The following is a 22,036-nucleotide window of genomic DNA, read 5'->3' as shown; positions in this document are numbered from 1 at the left end:
CTCCAAAAGCATTTCTAATTCAAGTGTTCAAGAGGTGCACTTTACAAATTGATGTCTTTTAGGACACTAAAAGGGAACCCAAAATCCATGACTTTGGTGGCATTACATGCAGTAACATAATTCTCAATGTACCATGATCACAAACTTCACAGCAGTTGAGAATAAAAAAACCAAATAAGAATGGAAAATCTACACAAATGCAGCACAATTATAAATGCAAAAAGAACTCATAATTAATTTTCTCTCAGCTTTGGTCCTTCTGCAGATTTCAGCAACAGTTATTTATCCCATTATCTTCTCTCATGGATTAGTTTTCCATAGTAATTACATTCCATTATCACATGTATCATTGCCATACACACACCTACCTATGTTATTCAGCTAGTAAATTTCCATGAGACTCCCTTAAAATATTGCTTATACTTTTCTACAACTTCTGTACTTCTACTTCTGTAAAACCATTGCATATATGTTTCTTTAAACTACTACTTCTATTTCTATAAGTCTACTGCTTCACAAGAAATGAATCAATCAAGCAAGGAAGATGTTCTGGGGGTTTTCTTCCACATCCTTTTCACTGATCTCTCACCAACACTTTCAATCGTCTTGAAAAAAAATCCAAGTTGTAATTCTCTTACTTCAGGAGACAGCTGAGAGAAGCCTTACTGCAGGCTGCTCGAGGTGTCCCATCACATCACCCCTGGTGTCACAGAGGTTTCAGGAGAGCTCATGAAGCATCCCTCCTGACAGGCAAGGAGCAGTAACGCTCCTCTGAAGAGCTGTGCCAGCTCCTGGAGTCTGCAGGCATCTACAAGGTGGTGAAGGGTCTGGAGAAGAAGTGCTCTGAGGAGAGACTGAGGGAATTGGGAATGTGCAGTTGGGAGAAGATGAGGCTGAGAGGAGAGCTTCTTGCTCTCTACAACTCCCTGACAGGAGGTTGTGTTGAGGTGGGTGCTGGCCTCTTCTCTCAAGTGAACAATGAGAGGACAAGAGGACATGGCCTGAAGTTGCACCAGGGGAGGTTTAGGTCAGATCTCTCATTTCTTTTCTGAGAGAGTAGTTAGGTGTTGAAATGGTCAGTCCAGGCAGGTGGTAGAATCAACATCCCTGGAAGGATTTAAAAACCATGTAGTAGAGATGATCCTGCTCTGTTGCTGTCAGCATTGTCCTGCAGTCTGCTGCCTCCCTCTTCTACTGCTCCCTCAGCTGCACGCCCAGCCTGGTGTGCAGGAAAAGTGTCCAGGATCCCATCCTGCCACATCCCTTTAGGAGGGTGTCATAATTGGAAATACTTTCCTATTTTTTCCTTATTTGGAAAAAAGCCTTCATGACGCTGAAACAAATATTAAAAGTGAAATTTTGGATGGGACATGAAGTGGTTCCTGAGCTGACTCCATTTTGTTTTCCACAAGAAGATGAAGAAAGCATCATTGGTGTGATGGAGCTTGGAAAATGAGGGCAACTTGACCCTTCATACTTGGTGATGGCTGTGCTGGGTCAGGTAATGACAGATGAAATCTAATTTCCAGTAAAATCTCTTGTTGCACTGGGAGTTGCTTTAAAGTTTTTCACTGGTATGGAGGCGTTGATGGTTCTTCAAAGCGTGGCTTTGCCTGAAGCTCTTCCAACACTCAGGACACTTGTAGGGACGTTCACCTGTATGGATCCGTAGGTGCCGGGTGAGACTCGAGCTGACTGTGAAGCTTTTCCCACAGTCAGGACACTTGTAGGGACGTTCACCCCTATGGATCCGTAGGTGTCGGGTGAGACTCGAGCGGGCTGTGAAGCTTTTTCCGCACTCAGGACACTTGTAGGGACGTTCACCCCTATGGATCCGTAAGTGTTGGGTGAGACTCGAGCTGGCTGTGAAGCTCTTCCCGCACTCAGGACACTTGTAGGGACGTTCACCCCTATGGATCCCTCGGTGTCGGGTGAGACTCGAGCTGGATGTGAAGCCCTTCCCACACTGGGGACACGTGTAGGGCTTTTCCTCAGTGTGGACATGTTGGTGATTAATCCAAGAGGTGCTGTTGTTGAAGGCTTTCCCACAGTGAGTGCAGGGATACAACTTCTCTCCTGTATGGATGCGGTGATGGCGTAATAAATTGGAACTCTTGGAAAACTCCTTCCCACACTCCAGACACTTATAGGGTCTCCTTCCCATGTGGGTGCAGCGATGCTGAGATAAATGGGAACTCTGGGCAAACTCCTTCCCACACTCAGAACATTTAAAGGGTTTCTCACCCGTATGGATCCGTTGATGCTGGATCAAATGTGATCTCCTTTTAAAATCTTTCCCGCAGTCAGGGCAGGTGTAGGACATGGTGCCTGTGTGATGGTGTCACCGTTGGACCAGATCCGAGATGTCGCTAAACCGTCTCCTGCAGTCAGGACACCTCTGGGGTCTCTCACCCTAATGGATTTTCTGATGGTGGAAATGGGCTGAGCAGATCCTAAACTTTCTCCTGCATTCCTCACTGGTGTCAAACGTTTCTCCTGCATGAATTTCAATGATTTTCAAAATTACACTTATACCAAAATCTTTCCTATCCTTATGACACTCAGTGAGGTTTTTGCCCAGATGGAGACATCCCGTGTTTCAGAAAGAAGCCATAGTATGGTGACAAAATAGGGGTTGGGCTTTTTTCGTTTTGGTGGCAGCCAAAACCTACATCAAACATACTGTAGGTGAAAATGGAATGCGAGGTGGAATAGGGAGGGTAACCATAGAATTGGACACCCACTGATCATCCTTTACTTCATCTTTAGGAGCTACACTTGCAACCAAAACCCAAAGGGGCCATTGTGTGGGGCAGGGGGTGCTGTGGTTTTCAGCCACTCCTGGCTTGAGCTGTGATGGCCCAATTGTACTGGACACTGGACACTGGACACTGGAAGAGGTAATTTAGGACTCCCCCATTGGTGTCTTAAACTGCTGGGATGAATCAGGGGTCTTATATCCCACCCAACCACTTCGATATGAGTTTGGGTCCCCTGTCATGGTAACAAATCCCACCATGGCCTATAGGATTCCCCTACTGCACCCACATGCAGGATGAGCTGCCATCCAGTGGGATGCGTTGGGGTCTCCTAAGGGAGTCCCCGATTGTGGCTTCTAAGCCCTGGGGTTATCAAGTCCCCTGGAAGGATTCCGGACTTGCCATCCTTATCCCTGGCTCGAGGGTGATTTGAGGGTCCCCAGTTGCAGACCCCAAACCCTTGGCATGACTTTGGGGTCCCCTATCACATCCCTGCCCACCAGTATTTATTGGTCTCCCCGCATATTATTTTGAGGGAGATAAAATCACAGCTCTTCCACCCTCTAGATGAGTTGGAGTGTTGCCAATCCCACCACCCTCACACCAGGGATAAGTTTAGTTCCCCCCTCTCACCCATCCCCCTTCCTCCCCCATCTTGTGCTGCTCACCCCCAATTTGGGCTGTACTGGAATAACCACTCCCCTCCCATAACTTCCCATCACCTCTCTCTACCTGCAGAGGGGACACAGCTCAAGCTGGTGGGGGTGGGGGGGCGATGCTCTGGCACTCACCAGTTGGGGGGTCCCAGCTGCAGGGTGGGGGGTGTGGGTGCAGTCCCAAGGTGGAGGAGCGAAACTTCCCGGGAGCTGCAGCGCGATCATGGCAAGCAGCAGGGGGAGGAAGAAAAGGTGGGGAGGGGCCTCGGGGGGAAGGGACCTGACCAGGGGAGGACGAGGTTTTAAGTTGGCAGGGGGGGAAACCAGGGTTGTGTCCTGGGGGGTTGGGGACATCAGGCTTGTGGCATGGGCAGGGGGAGGGGACACATCAGAGCTGGGTGGTGCTGACCTAACCTCAACACAAAGCCCTCAGGCCCTGGAGATAAGAGGCTGTTAATTCACTGCTTTCAGGTGTAAACTCAGGGGGACAATGACCAATCCAGGTCAGGGTTACTGCCCTGAAGGTTCTTCCTTCATTTCCATTTCACACTCAGCTTGTTTCTGCTCATAGAAGAGAATTCATTCTAAAATAGTTTTTCTCTTCACAGAACCTTGAGTTTTCGGAGGCTGCAGACTCCAACTAAACAAGAGCAAGGGACATCAGAAGTGCTGTGTTGGGTTCTCCACAGCTCTGGAATGAGGGATCCATGTGACCATGATCTAAAGTCTAGGGCAGCTGCTCCCACATGGCCAACCCCAGTGTTCCACAGTATGACCACACACACCCTCCCTGTACAGCAGGAAGTTGGACTAGATGACCTTTTGTCACGGCTTAACACTGGCCCGGCAATTAAACCGAGTAACAGACGCTCTCTATTAATCTCTCTCTCCTCCCTGATAAGAAAGGAGAGAGAATAAGGGAGAGAGACTTATGGGTTGGAAACTAAACTACACAACTTTAATGAAACAGTAATGAAAAATAGGAAAAATTACTAAATATATACAAATATACAAGAAAAGGGATACCACATTCCTCCCCCCTTCCCCCCAATAACTCTCACGTCACCACCGAGGCTGCAGGGCAGCCCTGGGAAAGTCCAGGCTGGACTCCTGGGGTCAGCAGCAGTCGGGAACTGCAGGCAGGAACACAGAGATAAGGGCTGGCACGGATCAGGACCACAGGCAGGCAAAACGGACGGGATCCTTCCAGGATGCTGAGTGAAGGAAGGGAGGCAGGAAAGGCAGGAAGGGCAGGCAGCCGGAAGCTGGAAATCTGGATTGGCCCTCGTGATCCCTCAAATTTATACTGAGGATGACGTATATGGGATGGAATACTCTGTTTGGTCAATTCTGGCATCTATCTTGTCCGTTCCTCCCCAAAGGAGGGATGCAGGTGGGACCTCTTTATGTTTTCCTCAGAGCTGAACAGTGTCCTTGGCTCTGCACAACAGTCTCTAGAAGTAACTATAAACATCAAGTGTTATCAGTCCTAGAAACACACACTGTCTGAGAAACTTGCTGTTAATTTCAGCAAGTGCAACTATTTACAAGAGACTTAGCTAAAAGCAAAAGTACAAGACAGAAAATCCCCTTTATCCTGGCCCAAACCAGGACACCTTTCAAGGTTCCTTCCTACCCAAACCATTCTATGACTGAAGTTTTGGGGGATGGCTTGGCTTCTTCCATGGCTCCCTTCCCCAGTGGGTCGCATCCTACCAGGCAATGTTCCCACACCTGGGAGCTCCTCCTTCTCCACTTGCCATGACCATCACCTTCCCAGAGTAGCCATCTTAATCATCAATCAACACATAATAAAACAAACAAACTGTCCTTGTAGCTTAACATCAAAGCATAGCACTGAAAATGCTAAGACAACACCAACAAAATGTCCAAGGACAAAAGACTTAGTCCTAACCTTGCCATTGATTATTGCCACACATATACATGCAAGTCTCCACCCCCCCAGTGTAAGTGCCCTCCAGCTATCTTATCAAGACAAGAGGAGCAGGTATCAGGCACACTGCAGGCAAACTGCAGCCCAAGAGACCTGGCTTAGCCACACCCCCCCTGGTGTTCAGCAGTAATTAACTTACCCAGGGGGGGAGGTTGGAAGTTGGAAGGGGGGGGGAAACCAGGGTTGTGTCCTGGGGGGGTTGGGGACATCAGGCTTGTGGCATGGGCAGGGGGAGGGGACACATCACAGCTGGGTGGTGCTGACCCAACCTCAACACAAAGCCCACAGGCCCTGGAGATAAGAGGCTGTTAATTCACTGCTTTCAGGTGTAAACTCAGGGGGACAATGACCAACTCAGTGGGTACTGCCCTGAGGGTTCCTTCTTATCCTTCACTTCCACTTCAGGCTCATCTTGTTTCTGATCCTGGGAAAAATTAACGCTAAAATATATTTTTTCTGTTCAGAGCACCTCAAGTTTTTGGAGGCTTTAGACTCCAACTAAACCAGAGCAAGGGAGATCAGAAGTGCTGTGCTGGGTTCTCTCCTGCTCCGGAAAGAGCGATACGTGTGACCATGGGCTAAAATCCAGGGAAGATGCTTAGACCTCAAACAGTTCACCTCAGTCCATCGACCCAGCCTATCCAGATCCCTCTCTAGAACTTTTCTAGTCTCTGGCAGATCCACACTCCCACCCAGCTTGGTGTCATCTGCAAACTGCCTGAGGGTGCCCTCACCCCCTTGTCCAGATCATTGATAAAGAGACTGAAGCAGAGCAGTCCCAGCACCCTGGGGAACACCACTGGTGAGCAGCCACCAGCTGGACTGAGCTCCACTCAGCACAACCCTTTGGGCCCAGACATCAGCCAGGGTTTGACCCACTGAAGAGGCCACTGCTCTAGGCCAGATGTAGCCAGTTCCTCCAGAAGGATTTTCTGGACAATGCTGCTGAAGTCTTTATAAATGTCAAGGTAGTCAACATCCTCCACCTTTCCATCATTCAATCAATGGTCACCTTGTCACAGAAGGAGATCAGGTTGGTCAAGCAGTCCCTGCCTTTCATAAACCCATCTGGCCCCCATCTCCTGGCTGTCCTGCACATGCTGTGTAATGGCACTCAGACCATCTGCTCCATCCCCTTCCCTGGCAGTGGTCAAGCTGACAGGCCTGTCAAGATCAAGCTGACAGGTCGCCGACCATCTCCCCTTGGATCATGGGGGCTCCATTCTGCTCCCTGTCCCTGTCTGCCAGCACAGGGGACTGGGTACCCAGGAACAACTGCTCCTACTGCTGAAGCCTGGGACAAAGAAGGCATTAAATACCTCAGCCTTCTCCTTACCCTTGGTTTCTGTTTCTTCCTGGCATCCAATAAAGGATGAAGATTCTCCTTCACTCTCCTTTTGTTGCTAATGTGTTCACAGAAACATTGATTATGTTCTTTAAAGGCAGCAGAGAGGTTAATTTCACACTGTGTTTGGCCATTGTAATTTTTTCCCTCTGTAGCCTCCCTGAGTCTCCCTGAGTGTCTTGCTCCTTTTTCCAAAGGCCACAAACTCTCCTTTTCTAGATGAGTTTTTACCAGATCTCTCTATTCAGCCAGGCTGGGCATCTTTCCCCACCAGTTCATCTTACAGCATATGGGGCCATCTGATCCTTCACTTTCAAGAGTTTCTTCTTCAGCAGTGTCCAGACTTCCTGAAATCCATTACCCTTCAGGACTGCCTCCCAAGGGATTCTCTCACCCAGGCTCTGAAAGGGGCCAAAATTTGCCTGCCAAACCTCCAAGGTGACAGTTCTGCTGACCCTCCTCCTTACTTCTCCAGGGATCAGTTCTTCTGACCAAGGCTGGATTTACAGGAGGCCAGGCTTCCTAACAAGGGATGGGAAGAGCTTGTCCCACAGAGGTGAAAGGGGCTTAGGACAGGAGATATCAGGGCTAATTAGCAGAGCTTTACACTAGGTATGAAGGGGGCCAGGGGTGAAAGTGGGGTCACTGGAGAGGAGCCTGAATGTGACATACCAGTACTTGGGGGAGAAGGGTGTGCAAGCAAGGGCTCACAGTTCTGGGGGAAGTGAGGTGTGAAGATGAACAATAAAAACTGTAGGAAAAATGCACAACACATCCCAACAACCCCAAGAAGGGTCAAGGAGCAAACCAAGTGCAGAGCCTCAACAGAACCTTCTGCCTGGTGGTGCTGAAACAGTGACCATTTCTAAAGTCACCTTTCCAGACACAGACTGTCCAGACAAAGGCCATTCCCATTCCTCTCCAATTGTCCCCTTCTCCTACTCTTTATTCATCCAGGTGCCTATCACCTGGACTGCTGCATTGAGTAGGAATGGTGGGGATGGGAGGTGAGAAGTTGTCCACACAGTGTCAGACCACAGGGAACTTCTTTCACCTTTTATGTAAACCGAAAATTGTGAGATGATCTGTTAAAATATTAAATGAGAACACAACAAGAAACCAAAAAAACCCCCAGAATCAGTTTTCATTAATCACAGTATGAAATGTTCCTCCTTAAGTGCAGTGGGAAAACCTCTCCAATTAGCTGTACAAGTCTTGAAGATGTGAAGAATATCCCATGGAGAGCCATGGCCCTTTAGTGCTCTCTGTATTTCACTGAGCCCCAGGGTGTGCTTGGTGCTGAGTCCATGATCCTCAGGTGCTGAGAGATGAATGAACAAACTGCTCCAGAAGTCAGAATGGAACCTGAAAGTACCTTGAAGCATTGATTGGCCCCGCTGAGGACCATTGCTGCCAGAGCCTCCCCATGGCCTTGTTAGAGCAGATCACTGGAGGCCATGATTGCAGGGAGGCAAAAATTCTGTATAGGTGGCTCTGAAAGCAAGGATTTTTCATTATTTATTTATTAATGCAGCATTGAGGACAAACTCTGACCTCCAGTCGATGAAAAGGCAGAGCCCATCCCTCACTTGTAGGTCAGGACTCTACCTACAGACAGTACAGTATGAAGATGAGTAATGAAAATTCTGACATGTCTTGACCTCCCCAAGAAGGGGAAAGGAAGTCCAGAGCATCAGGACAAAATGACTCCCGGTACACCATGGTGGTTGAGGCAGCTGCCATGTCTGAGGTGACAAAGCCCTTGGTCCTGCTGGGCCTTTCAGCCTTCCAGAGCCCTTGGCCACCTCTCCTGCAGGCTGCCCTACACTGTCCATGCCTGCAGCTCCTTCTTTAAACTGCTTTAAAAAGGCTTTAAACTGAAGGACAAAGAGGGAGGAACCCAAGATGGCAATGATCACCCCACCATCACCCCTACAACTGATCTGGGATAAAAACAGGCCTGCTGACCCCAGGATTCCAGCCTGGACTTTCCCAGGGCTGCCCTTGAGCCTTGGTGGTGACATGAGAGTTACTGGGGATAAGGGGTGAGGAACATGGAACCATTTTTCTGTATATTTGTGTATATTTAGTAATTTTTAATTTTCTCATTACTGTTTCATTGAAGCTGTGTAGTTCAGTTTCCAACCCAAGTCTCTCTCCCTTATTCTCCCTCCTTTCTTTATCAGGGTGGGGAGGGGCATTGTTGCATAAACTAACAGTGTTCTGTGAGTGTTTTTCAGGATAATGTTGTGGTGATCAAACCAGAACTGGTTTCATCAACTGGCATCCAGTAACCTCCTCAAATTAACATCTGCAATCTGAAACCTGCGGACCATGAACATGAACTGCTGCAATCATTTCTTGCTTTAAGAGTCTGCTACAATAGATGAACATCTGCAATCATAACCTAAATTAACTCAGTGGGTTTTAGTAGAGAGAATTAGTAATAATTTCTGTATAGGTGTATTTAGGGATAAGAGATAGTAATGACTGGAGCATACAAAAATGCTATGGAATAAGGGGTGGAAAGTCCTGGTTTGGGCCAGGATAAAAGTAGTTTTCTGTCTTGTATTTTTGCTTTCAGCTAGGTCCCTCCTAAGTAGCTGCACTTGCTGAAATGAACAGCAAGTTTCTCAGTCAGTGTCTGCTTCTAGGACTGATAGGACTCGATGTTTATAGTTAGAGCTGGAGAATGGTCTGCAGAGCCAAGGGTTTCAGCTGAACAGCTGGAGTCATGGCTATCAGGACAGCTCAGTCTCTCTCTTCTCCATCAGCTCTATCTCCTACCTCTCCAGTCACTGTGCTGGAAGCTGTCTCATGCCCACCTCAGGGTGGGACAAAGGGGGCTTTGGGGAAGGGGTCCCAACCACAAAGCACCCAAAGCATTCTCCAACCCTTTGCACTCCAACAGCCATGAGGGATTGCTCCGTTGTACATTTGTAAAATTTTATTGAGTATTTTCTTGTTAAAAATGACCGAGACTCAATATTCTGTTAATGGTTTAATTTAATTAATAAAATTGAAATTGATTAATAAAGTTGAAATTGCAATAAGCAAAAAAGCGCTGGGTGCAGGGGGAGTTTCCGCTCCAATCACACAAGCAACCCCTAAAACTCTGGAATTACCTTTTATTGATTACAATTCTATGAATATTCAAAAGGAGGTGGGTTCACATACATATTCTTAGGGATTACATCATGCCATTATAATATTCATGATAAGTGGAGTCCGGGCGGAGTCTTCTTTTGGGGAGATATCCGGGGGTCGTCAGGGGGTCTTTGGATGAAGTAAGAGGTCTTCCTCAGGCTTGAACTTTTTACCTTTCTTGATTTTGCTGACTTCATTATATTGTTACAAGGAGATATCAGACCCTAGCCATAACTTTCCTCTTATCTGCTGGTTGTGACATCTTTATGTTCTTCTTGTGCAGATGTTCACATTCCTTTGTTAGCCTTGGCAATGTCTTGTTTTAAGAACAGGACCTGCACTTTTAAATATCTATGAGACAGAAGTTAGTCTCCTTGTATTTCCTGTTTCAGTGGAAATTTACATGTCTCAACTGCTTTGCCTAGCTCCCTATTCACTTCTTACTCAGTTTAATTCTTTTCCTGACTTTTACTGGTTAGGAATACAAATTCATCAACATATGTTACAGGGGGGGTTGTGCTTCCCCTTAATTGGTTGTGCTTCACAAATTTAACCCCTTAAAAGGTGTTAAATTAAGCACCTTTTATATCCAGATCAAATTCAAACTCAGTCGCCGCAGATTCAGACGAAATATTTCCTCAGTGTTCCTCAAGATCCCAAAATACAGGTTCTTCACTCTCTGTTCAAAAACCAATCCCCACCCAGAGCAGAGATATTTGGTTTATTAAGATCTTCCCAGACAAGGTGCCAGGAGACATTTCCCCAAAGCCTGAAGGGCCTCTGGAGAAGAATTTAGTGTTTGCTGTGCAGATCAAAGACACAGAAGAACCTTCAGGGCAGTAAAGGCTGCCTTGGTCATTGTCCTCCTGATTTACACCTGAAAGCACTGATTCAACAGCTTCTTATTTCCAGGCTCCTGAGGTCTTTGTTTTGTGATCAGGTCAGGAAGTGTGTCCTCCCATTCCCTCCTCCCCACCCCCTTTACACCAGCCCTTCAGGTTTTTAAGCTTGGAATAACTTTTGTGGCTGTTAACCCTTTTCTTTCAACAACAAATCCCCCTCATGAGACTCATGGGGGTATTTTACACATCCCATAACCTTCAATTTTGTTCTTGTAGAACCATGAATCACAGAATGGTTTGGGTTTAGGGGACATGAAAGATTATCTAGCTCCAACCCTCTGCACGGGCAGGGACATCTCCCACTTGAACAGGATGCTTTAAGCCTCTTCCAACCTGGCCTTGAGCAGTTCCAGGGATGATTCTGTGATAAAATGTGTAACCCTTGGAAATGATGAAGGGGGTGTCAGGTGATCATTCCCAAAGCTCACATACCTTTTGACAAGCCTTGCAGTTTAGAAAGTTTTTGAATCACTGGAGAATCTGTTGGAGGGGAAAGGGGGGAATGAATGAATCCCTGAGGGTTGCAATGAGGCAATGTCTTAATAGCATCATAATAATAATGATCTAATATTAACAATGATTATGATGGCTCCTTTGGGAAGGTGACAGTCATGGTAAGTAGAGGAGGATGTCCCAGGTGTGGGAACATTGCCTGGTAAGACTGAACACACTGGGGAAGTCAGCCATGGAAGAAGCCAAGCCATGCCCCAAAACTTCAGTCATAGAATGATTTGGGTTGGAAGGGACCTTGAAAGTCATTTAGTCCATACAGGGAGACTCCTGGTGATCATACTGTGGAACACTGGGCTTGGCAGTGTCAAAGCATCTTCCCTGGATTTTAGCCCATGGTCACATGTATTGCTCTTTCCAGAGCAGGAGAGAACCCAGCACAGCACTTCTGATCTCCCTTGCTCTGGTTTAGTTTGAGTCTGAATCCTCCAAAAACTTGAGGTGCTCTGAACAGAAAATATATATTTTAGAGTTAATTCTACCCAGGATCAGAAACAAGATGAGTGTGAAGTGGAAGTGAAGGATAAGAAAGAACCCTCAGGGCAGAACCCTCAGGGCAGTACCCACTGAGTTGGTCATTGTCCCCCTGAGTTTACACCTGAAAGCAGTGAATTAACAGCCTCTTATCTCCAGGGCCTGTGGGCTTTGTGTTGAGGTTGGGTCAGCACCACCCAGCTGTGATGTGTCCCCTCCCCCTGCCCATGCCACAAGCCTGATGTCCCCAACCCCCCCAGGACACAACCCTGGTTTTCCCCCCCTTCCTACTTCCAACCTCGCCCCCTGGGCAAGTTAATTACTGCTGAACACCAGGGGGGGTGTGGCTAAGCCAGGTCTCTTGGGCTGCAGTTTGCCTGCAGTGTGCCTGATACCTGCTCCTCTTGTCTTGATAAGATAGCTGAGGGCACTTACACTGGGGGGGTGGAGACTTGCATGTATATGTGTGGCAATAATCAATAGCAAGGTTAGGACTAAGTCTTTTGTCCTTGGACATTTTGTTGGTGTTGTCTTAGCATTTTCAGTGCTATGCTTTGATGTTAAGCTACAAGGACAGTTTGTTGTTTTATTATGTGTTGATTGATGATAACGATGGCTACTCTGGGAAGGTGATGGTCATGGCAAGTGGAAAAGGAGGAGCTCCCAGGTGTGGGAACATTGCCTGGTAGGATGCGACCCACTGGGGAAGGGAGCCATGGAAGAAGCCAAGCCATCCCCCAAAACTTCAGTCATAGAATGGTTTGGGTAGGAAGGGACCTTGAAAGGTCATCTAGTCCAACTTCCTGCTGCACAGGGAGGGTGTGTGTGGTCATACCGTGGAACACTGGGGTTGGCCACCTGGGAGCAGCTGCCCTGGACTTTAGATCATGGTCACATGGATCCCTCATTCCAGAGCTGTGGAGAACCCAACACAGCACTTCTGATGTCCCTTGCTCTTGTTTATTTGGAGTCTGCAGCCTCCGAAAACTCAAGGTTCTGTGAAGAGAAAAACTATTTTAGAATGAATTCTCTTCTATGAGCAGAAACAAGCTGAGTGTGAAATGGAAATGAAGGAAGAACCTTCAGGGCAGTAACCCTGACCTGGGTTGTTCATTGTCCCACTGAGTTTACACCTGAAAGCAGTGAATTAACAGCCTCTTATCTCCAGGGCCTGAGGGCTTTGTGTTGAGGTTGGGTCAGCACCACCCAGTTCTGATGTGTCCTCTCCCATGTGGCCCATGCCACAAGCCTGATGTCCCCAACCCCCCAGGACACAACCCTGCTGTGTCCCCCCTGCCAACTTCCAACCTCACCCCTTGGGTCAGGTCCCTCCCCCCCGAGGCCCCTCCCCACCTTTTCTTCCTCCCCCTGCACTTCCCGTGATCACGCTGCAGCTCCCGGGAAGTTTCGCTCCTCCACCTTGGGACTGCACCCACACCCCCCGCCCTGCAGCCAGGACCCCCCAACTGGTGAGTGCCAGAGCATCACCCCCCCCCCCACCAGCTTGAGCTGTGTCCCCTCTGCAGGTACCGAGAGGTGATGGGAGGGGGGTGGTTATGCCAGAACTGCCCAAACTGGGGGTGAGCAGCACAAGATGGGGGATGGAGGAGGATGGGTGAGAGGGGGGAACTAAACTTATCCCTGGGGTGAGGGTGGTGGGATTGGCAAGACTCCAACTCATCTAGAGAGTGGAAGAGCTGTGATTTTATCTTCCTCAAAATAATATGTGGGGAGACCAATAAATACTGGTGGGCAGGGATATGATAGGGCACCCCAAAGTCACGCCAAGGGTTTGGGGTCTGCAACTGGGGACCCTCAAATCACCCTCGAGCCAGCAATAAGGATGGCAAGTCCGGAATCCTTCCAGGAGACTTGATAACCCCAGGGCTTAGAAGCCACAATCGGGGACTCCCTTAGGAGACCCCAACGCATCCCACTGGATGGCAGCTCATCCTGCATGTGGGTGCAGTAGGGGAATCCTATAGGCCATGGTGGGATTTGTTACCATGACAGGGGACCCAAACTCATATCGAAGTGGTTGGGTGGGATATAAGACCCCTGATTCATCCCAGCGTTTTAAGACAGCAATGGGGAATCCTAAATTACCTCTTGCAGTGTCCAGTGTCCAGTACAACTGGGCCATCACAGCTCAAGCCAGGAGTGGCTGAAAACCACAGCACCCCCTGCCCCACACAATGGCCCCTTTGGGTTTTGGTTGCAAGTGTAGCTCCTAAAGATGAAGTAAAGGATGATCAGTGGGTGTCCAATTCTATGGTTACCCTCCCTATTCCACGTCACATTCCATTTTCACCTACAGTATGTTTGATGTAGGTTTTGGCTGCCACCAAAACAAAAAAAGCCCAACCCCTATTTTGTCACCATACTATGGCTTCTTTCTGAAACACGGGATGTCTCCATCTGGGCAAAAAACTCTCTGGGAGTCATAAGGATAGGAAAGATTTTGGTATAAGTGTAATTTTGAAAATCATTGAAATTCATGCAGGAGAAACGTTTGACACCAGTGAGGAATGCAGGAGAACGTTTAGGATCTGCTCAGCCCATTTCCACCATCAGAAAATCCATCAGGGTGAGAGACCCCAGAGATGTCCTGACTGCAGGAGACGGTTTAGTGACAGCTCGGATCTGGTCCAACGGTGACACCATCACACAGGCACCATGTCCTACACCTGCCCTGACTGCGGGAAAGATTTTAAAAGGAGATCACATTTGATCCAGCATCAACGGATCCATACGGGTGAGAAACCCTTTAAATGTTCTGAGTGTGGGAAGGAGTTTGCCCAGAGTTCCCATTTATCAAAACATCGCCGCATCCACACGGGAGGGAGACCCTATAAGTGTCTGGAGTGTGGGAAGGAGTTTGTCCACAGTTCCAGTTTATCACGCCATCACCGCATCCATACAGGAGAGAAGTTGTATCCCTGCACTCACTGTGGGAAAGCCTTCAACAACAGCACCTCTTGGATTAGTCACCAACATGTCCACACTGAGGAAAAACCCTACACGTGTCCCCAGTGTGGGAAAGGCTTCACATCCAGCTCGAGCCACACCCGACACCGACGGATCCATAGGGGTGAACGTCCCTACAAGTGTCCCGAGTGCAGGAAGAGCTTCACATCCAGCTCGAGTCTCACCCAACACTTACGGATCCATAGGGGTGAACGTCCCTACAAGTGTCCTGACTGTGGGAAGAGCTTCACATCCAGCTCAGGTCTCACCCAACACCTACGGATCCATAGGGATGAACGTCCCTACAAGTGTCCGCACTGTGGGAAAAGCTTCCGTCGACACTCTCATTTGAAGAAGCATCAACGCCTCCATACCAGTGAAAAACTTTAAAGCAACTCCCAGTGCAACAAGAGATTTTACTGGAAATTAGATTTCATCTGTCATTACCTGACCCAGCACAGCCATCACCAAGTATGAAGGGTCAAGTTGCCCTCATTTTCCAAGCTCCATCACACCAATGATGCTTTCTTCATCTTCTTGTGGAAAACAAAATGGAGTCAGCTCAGGAACCACTTCATGTCCCATCCAAAATTTCACTTTTAATATTTGTTTCAGCGTCATGAAGGCTTTTTTCCAAATAAGGAAAAAATAGGAAAGTATTTCCAATTATGACACCCTCCTAAAGGGATGTGGCAGGATGGGATCCTGGACACTTTTCCTGCACACCAGGCTGGGCGTGCAGCTGAGGGAGCAGTAGAAGAGGGAGGCAGCAGACTGCAGGACAATGCTGACAGCAACAGAGCAGGATCATCTCTACTACATGGTTTTTAAATCCTTCCAGGGATGTTGATTCTACCACCTGCCTGGACTGACCATTTCAACACCTAACTACTCTCTCAGAAAAGAAATGAGAGATCTGACCTAAACCTCCCCTGGTGCAACTTCAGGCCATGTCCTCTTGTCCTCTCATTGTTCACTTGAGAGAAGAGGCCAGCACCCACCTCAACACAACCTCCTGTCAGGGAGTTGTAGAGAGCAAGAAGCTCTCCTCTCAGCCTCATCTTCTCCCAACTGCACATTCCCAATTCCCTCAGTCTCTCCTCAGAGCACTTCTTCTCCAGACCCTTCACCACCTTGTAGATGCCTGCAGACTCCAGGAGCTGGCACAGCTCTTCAGAGGAGCGTTACTGCTCCTTGCCTGTCAGGAGGGATGCTTCATGAGCTCTCCTGAAACCTCTGTGACACCAGGGGTGATGTGATGGGACACCTCGAGCAGCCTGCAGTAAGGCTTCTCTCAGCTGTCTCCTGAAGTAAGAGAATTACAACTTGGATTTTTTTTCAAGACGATTGTAAGAGTTTTGGTGAGAGATCAGTGAAAAGGATGTGGAAGAAAACCCCCAGAACATCTTCCTTGCTTGATTGATTCATTTCTTGTGAAGCAGTAGACTTACAGAAATAGAAGTAGTAGCTTAAAGAAACATATATGCAATGGTTTTACAGAAGTATAGGAGTAGCAGAAATGTATAAGCAATAGTTTAAGGGAGTCTCATGGAAATTTACTGGCTGACTAACATAGGTAGGTGTGTGTATGGCAATGGAATGTTGTTACTAATGAAAACTTATCCATGAGAGAAGATAATGGGATATGAAAATGTTGCTAAAATCTGCAGAAGGACCAAAACTGAGAGAAAATTAGTTATAAGTTCTTTTTGTATCGATAATTGTGCTGCATTTGTGTAAATTTTCCATTCTTACTGGGTTTTGTTATGCTCAACTGCTGTGAAGTTTGTGATCACCCTACATAGTGAATTATGTTACTGCATGTAATGCCACCAAAAAGTCACTGATTTTGGGTGCCCTTTTAGTGTCCTAAAAGACATCAATTTGTAAAGTGCACCTCTTGAACACTTGAATTAGAAATGCTTTTGGAGAACTAAATTCAGAGGTACATCAAGTCCCAAGGATGTTGCTACAGAACCCTTAGCTTTGGAGGTGACACTGCTTGAAGAACAAGCACTCTGCGTATCATACATATCACCACTGCCTGAACTGAAGAAGCTGGAGTGAAGGTGCTAAGCTTGTAGCCATCATGATATCATTGCCTTATGTTATTGCCTTATGATATCATCGTGCCTTGTGATATTTGGACTCATGGGGTGAGGGGATTGCATTGTTGAGATGTCATTTGAGTATGTGGTTTTTGTGATCCAAGCAATCAGCCTTTGTGATTGCACAGCCTGAACACTGAAGTGTCTACTTTTGTGCTTTTAGAATATCTATATTCATGCATACTTGTGAGTGATTTGTGTTCCCTAAAAATTACTTGAAAATAAACTTCAATTTTTAGAGCAACAGAATTGATGTTTTGACTGTAGAGAAAGAGACCTTGAGTTTCCTTTCATCTTGATCTGATCAATGGGTATTTTGAAAAGTCTAAGGAGGCTGTCACTTTTTATTTACCTTCAGAGGGTAACTTTTCCCTGAAAGGGAAACTCTGGCCTGGGAGATGGAATCTCCTTTGGCTGTTGTCTGGGTCAGGCCATGGGATGTGACAGTCCTGTGCTGTTGTGCCAGCAGCAGGTGGTTGTGCTGGAGTGCCCTGCCATTTCCTGTAGCCCCCCAGGGCTGTGCTTGGCCACTCAATTGAGCAGCTGCCCTGACTGAAGTTGGAGCAGCCCTGGCACCTCCAGTGTCACCCGTGGCTTGCGTGGGAAGAGGAGGGAAAGGAGATTCCCCCTGGCACTGCCTGGGTGTCCAGTGGGAGAGTGGGAGAAGCAGAGGTTGTGTCTCTAGAGGGGAAGTGGCTGTGCTGGAAAGGAGGGAGGGAGGGGACATGAGCCATGACTTCAGTGTGTGTCCCATTGGGTTCCTGGGGAGCCCCAGGGAGAGCTGGAGGGAGCCCCGAGAGAGCTGAGCAAGTGGCCAAGTCTGGCGCTGGTCCTGTGCTGCTGGGCCGGGCTCCTGATCCTGAGAGAGCTGCTGGCAAGCAGAGAGTGCTGCAGAGAGAGAGCTCTGGGCAGGAGCAGCTCCTCTGCAGAGCGCAGCAGGGCTGAGGGCACTGCCTGCAGGCAGCAGGGCAGGGCAGAGAGAGGAGGCAGAGAGAGGAGAAAGGCAGCCTGGGCTGGGAGGAGAGCTGAGAGCTGCCTGGGCTGGGGGAGAGAGAAATCTTCCCAGCCTCTGCCATGGTGAGTCTCTGGCTGCAGGGCAGTGAAGCTGGGCTTCCTGGAGGGGGTCTTCCTTCTCCAGCTGGCAGCCTGGGCCACAGCTGTTGGGATCCTTGCGGAGGATTTTGGTGGGCAGGAGGAAAAGGTTTGGCAGAGCAGGGCTGTCCTGGAGCAGCGTCAGAGGGAGAGGCCATGGGGCTGCCTTCTGCTGGGGATGGCTGCAGGGGCTGAGGGGGTGTGTGCAGGCAGGGGTGGCCAGGGCTGTCCTTCAGAGCAGGGTCCTGCCTGCCAGGGGCTGTGTGCTGGGGCAGGGACTCTGCTGCCTGCCTGCCTGCCTGCCAGGGGCAGCTCTCAGCCTGCCTGGGGAGCTCCCTGGTGCTGGCAGAAGCTGTGGCTGCCAGGAGGCAGGGAGCACAGGGCAGGGTCCTTCTGGTTTTGTGACGTTTCTGTGGGGGACCACTACTCATGGATCCAAAATCCTACCCAGATTATTTTAGAAGGGATTTTTATGATCATTGTCAGGGCACAGGTTCTGGCTGGGAAACCTGGCTTTCCTCAGGCTGTACTTCCACTTTTCTCTGTCTTTTTAAGGTGGGAGGGAACCTCATCTGTGGAGGTGAGATAATGTTCTGTCAGTTCCTACACCATCAACCTTCTGTGTGCTAGTAACCTCAGCCAGTGCATTCACCCTCCTTTACCCTACAGATACATCCAGCATCACCTTCCCAGGTTCATCAGGGTCTGTGTGACAGCACAGCCCTCAGCCAGCCCGTGGGGTCTGGGGTGTTGGGCACCTCCTCCTCCATCTGCTCACAGGAGAGCTGAAGTGCATCTGTGCTGCCATGTGCCCACCTCCCCCTGCCAGGGGCTGGAGGTGCCTGCCAGGCATTATCACCATCTGGGAGGGGTTGTGCAGGGCTGGGGGAGGGAAAGGCTTTCCTGAGTGCCTTTCCTCTGCTTCTCTCCATGCCCCCCTCAGCTGCTCTTGCTGTTGATGTCAGGCTGGGAGCGGGAGTTTCAGCTGCAGGCACAGCTCTTGGGGCTCCTGCCATGCAGATGGTTTCAGGCAAGGAGGTGTCCAGCTGTGCTCTGCCCTGGGAAGTCTGGGCAGTGCAGTCTGAGTGAGGCTGGGCAGGGAGCTGACCTCCCTTCATCAGATGCCCTCATTCCATCCCTGGGCTGTCTCCTTGGGCTGTCTGTCCAAGCTGGGAGCTGCCTTCCAGGGGGCACAATGAGCCTGGTGTGTCCTGGGCTGGAAACGGGGTGCTGAGACCTTGAGAAAGGGTCAGACACTGAGTGCTCTGAGCTGGGTCCCTCTGCTCTCAGCAGGGAGAGGCAGAGACACAGCCCAGCTCCCCCTTCTCTGCATGCAGCTGCAGGCAATGCTCTTTGCTCACTCTGTTCTGTCTGAGTGCTCCAGCAATGCTGAGGGGTTCTGATCCCCAAGAACACTCCCCAGAGGAGATGGGGGGAGCTAGAAAAAACAAACCTCTCAAACTGCCTTCTATTTTGCGGGCTCTTTTATGCAGAGAGCACAGAACATGCAAGACTTTGGCATCACCAATGACTGCATATGAATAATTTCTACTCTGATATTGGTCCCTGTCCCCACCATTCCCATGAAGCCCCCATTGCAGGGCTGGGAAAACTCCTTGGCAGCCAGTGAACAGAGTCCCTGCTGCAGACACAAACATCAACAAGCAGGGTTGTAGCCATGGGCTTTAGGGAAGAAAAGTGTGTGTGTGTAGGATGGAGATTTGGAATGGGAATTGGGTCTCTTTTTTCAGAGAATTGTGTCCTGAATTTTTGTTTTTCCTCCTCAAACAGCTCCCCATGACTTTTAGAATCAGCAGATTTCCAACAGCAGCTCCATCAGGCAGTTCCTCCTCCTGGCATTTGCAGACAGGCGGGAGCTGCAGCTCTTGCACTTCTGGCTCTTCCTGGGCATCTACCTGCCTGCCCTCCTGGGCAACGGCCTCATCATCACCACCATCGCCTGTGACCACCACCTCCACACCCCCATGTACTTCTTCCTCCTCAACCTCTCCCTCCTCGACCTGGGATCCATCTCCACCACTCTGCCCAAAGCCATGGCCAATTCACTCTGGGACAACACGGACATCTCCTACAAGGCATGTGCTGCACAGGTCTTTTTCTTTGTCTTCTTCATCACAGCAGAGTTTTATCTCCTGACCCTCATGTCCTACGACCGCTCCGTGGCCATCTGCAAACCCCTGCACTACGGGACCCTCCTGGGCAGCAGAGCTTGTGTCCACATGGCAGCAGCTGCCTGGGGCACTGGGTTTCTCACTGCTCTGCTGCACACAGCCAATACATTTTCCCTGCCCCTCTGCCAGGGCAATGCCCTGGACCAGTTCTTCTGAGAAATCTCCCAGATCCTCAAGCTCTCCTGCTCACACTCCTACCTGAAGGAAATTTGGGTTGTGGTTGTAGGTTTTTGTTTTGGATTTGGCTGTTTTGTTTTCATCGTGGTGTCCTATGTGGAGATCTTCAGGGCTGTGCTGAGGATCCCCTCTGAGCAGGGAAGGCACAAAGCCTTTTCCATGTGCCTCCCTCACCTGGCCGTGGTCTCCCTGTTCATCAGCACTGGCATCTTTGCCTACCCGAAGCCCCCCTCCATTTCCTCCCCATCCCTGAACCTGGTAGTGACAGTTCTATATTCAGTGGTTCCTCCAGCAGTGAACTCCCTCATCTACAGCATGAGGAACCAGGAACTCCAGGGTTCTCTGAGGAAGCTGATGACTGATATTTTTCAGCAGCCATAGACTGCCTGCCTCCATCTGCGATCGGATGCAGGCGTATACCATGAGCTGTCAAGTTAGCTTTTTTTCTTTTTTTTCGATATTGTATGTTCTTATTTTAAAGAAATGTTGCTATTGATCCCCTCCCCATTTTCCACCCATATTGTGTCATACAGATACTTAATGTTTGTGGGGTCGTGGCTTTTATTAAGTAAAACAAATGAATCTTCAACAGTTTATTTTTCTCTGATACCCATCCTAAGTGCAGCAGGAATGTATGGGAAGGAAAAGTAATGTCATTATTCATCCCTCCTGCTTTATTATGCACCAGCCTTTTCTGATCAATAAACTTTGTGTAAGTGGAGGACCTCTACTCAATTAAAGTGAAATAAATGACTGTTCACCATTTTTTTTCTCTGATTTCTCTGGTCAGTGTTTCAGGAAAGAAAGGGAAGTGAAAGCCCCTCCCTGGCTGCAGCAGCCCTGGGAAGGCTGCTCTGTGCCTGGAGCAGTCAGAGCTCTTGAGGAGCACAAGGGCCAGGGCTGTTGTGCTGGGCTGGGCAGAGGGGATGGCCCCGAGGGGCTGCAGAGCTCTGCGGATCTCCTGGAGAGGAGAGCAGGGGACACAGGGTGCCTCCTGCTCCTTTTGCCATGCATGGTCACCCATATGGGGCTCTGAGCTCTCCCTGCCCCCCTGGAGCTGCTGTGCCCTTCCGAGGGGCTGGGACTGTGGTGGGACTGCCCAGAGCAGCCTGGGGAGGGCACTGGTGTGGGGCCAGCAGCAACTGGGCTGTGCTGGGAGAGAGGGGAGGGGAGGTGGGAGAGCCTGGAGGGAGCTGTTCTGGGCTGGCAAGTGAAACCCTGGCAGAGAAAGCCATGGGTGTGTAACTGGCCCTGCAAGAGCACTCGAGGGCAAAAGCAACATCTCCCATGGCTGTGTTGGAGACCAAGGCTGAAGAAGAAGGGAAGTGCAGGGCTCCTGCTGATGGGACAGGGATCTGAGGAAGAGGAGACACCAATGATGCTGAGGGACTCAATTGCCTTCTGGGATGGAGTCTTTCCTCAGGAGCTCTCCCAGGCTTTTTTGCTCCATGGAAGGCATCAAGGAGCAGCAGAGCTCATCTGGAGAGAAATCTCAGAAGGACACATTCCAGTGTCTGCCCCTGCAGGGGACTCACCCGGGCCATGGCACAGGCTGGGGCTGCCTGGGTGGGAGCAGCCCCGTGGGAAAGGTCTTGGTGGGCACTTGTCATGACCTGGGGAGGGCACCCAGGGAGACACAGCTCACACCCCCTTGCTTTCTCAACTCCTTCTCAGAGAGGAGCCAAGGTGCTGCTGGATCCAACCTGAGTGCCAAACCTGGCCCTGCTGTGGAGAGGGACTGAAACCATACTGT

At 49.3% G+C, this 22,036-nt stretch overlaps 2 protein-coding genes, 1 long non-coding RNA gene and 1 pseudogene across 4 annotated transcripts in view; 3 read left to right on the top strand and 1 right to left on the bottom strand.

The window, feature by feature from the left end:
• Positions 1-22,036, top strand: part of LOC139790612 (uncharacterized) — a 301,741-nt gene that overhangs the window by 150,397 nt on the left and 129,308 nt on the right. The gene's annotated exons all lie outside the window — the stretch shown is intronic.
• LOC139790586 (zinc finger protein 502-like) lies at positions 1,049-2,867 on the bottom strand. The gene has a single exon (XM_071732456.1). It carries the CDS (start codon positions 2,321-2,323, stop codon positions 1,559-1,561), a length of 765 nt encoding a protein of 254 aa, XP_071588557.1. The 5' UTR covers positions 2,324-2,867; the 3' UTR covers positions 1,049-1,558.
• On the top strand, positions 13,880-15,551 carry LOC139790589 (zinc finger protein 3-like). The gene has a single exon (XM_071732458.1). It carries the CDS (start codon positions 14,424-14,426, stop codon positions 15,102-15,104), a length of 681 nt encoding a protein of 226 aa, XP_071588559.1. The 5' UTR covers positions 13,880-14,423; the 3' UTR covers positions 15,105-15,551.
• LOC139790553 (olfactory receptor 14C36-like) lies at positions 19,110-20,664 on the top strand (annotated as a pseudogene).

The sequence above is a fragment of the Heliangelus exortis genome (genome assembly GCF_036169615.1).
Source record: "Heliangelus exortis chromosome W unlocalized genomic scaffold, bHelExo1.hap1 SUPER_W_unloc_2, whole genome shotgun sequence".
NCBI classification, from domain to species: domain Eukaryota; kingdom Metazoa; phylum Chordata; class Aves; order Apodiformes; family Trochilidae; genus Heliangelus; species Heliangelus exortis.
This window is presented reverse-complemented; position numbering and strand designations above follow the sequence as displayed.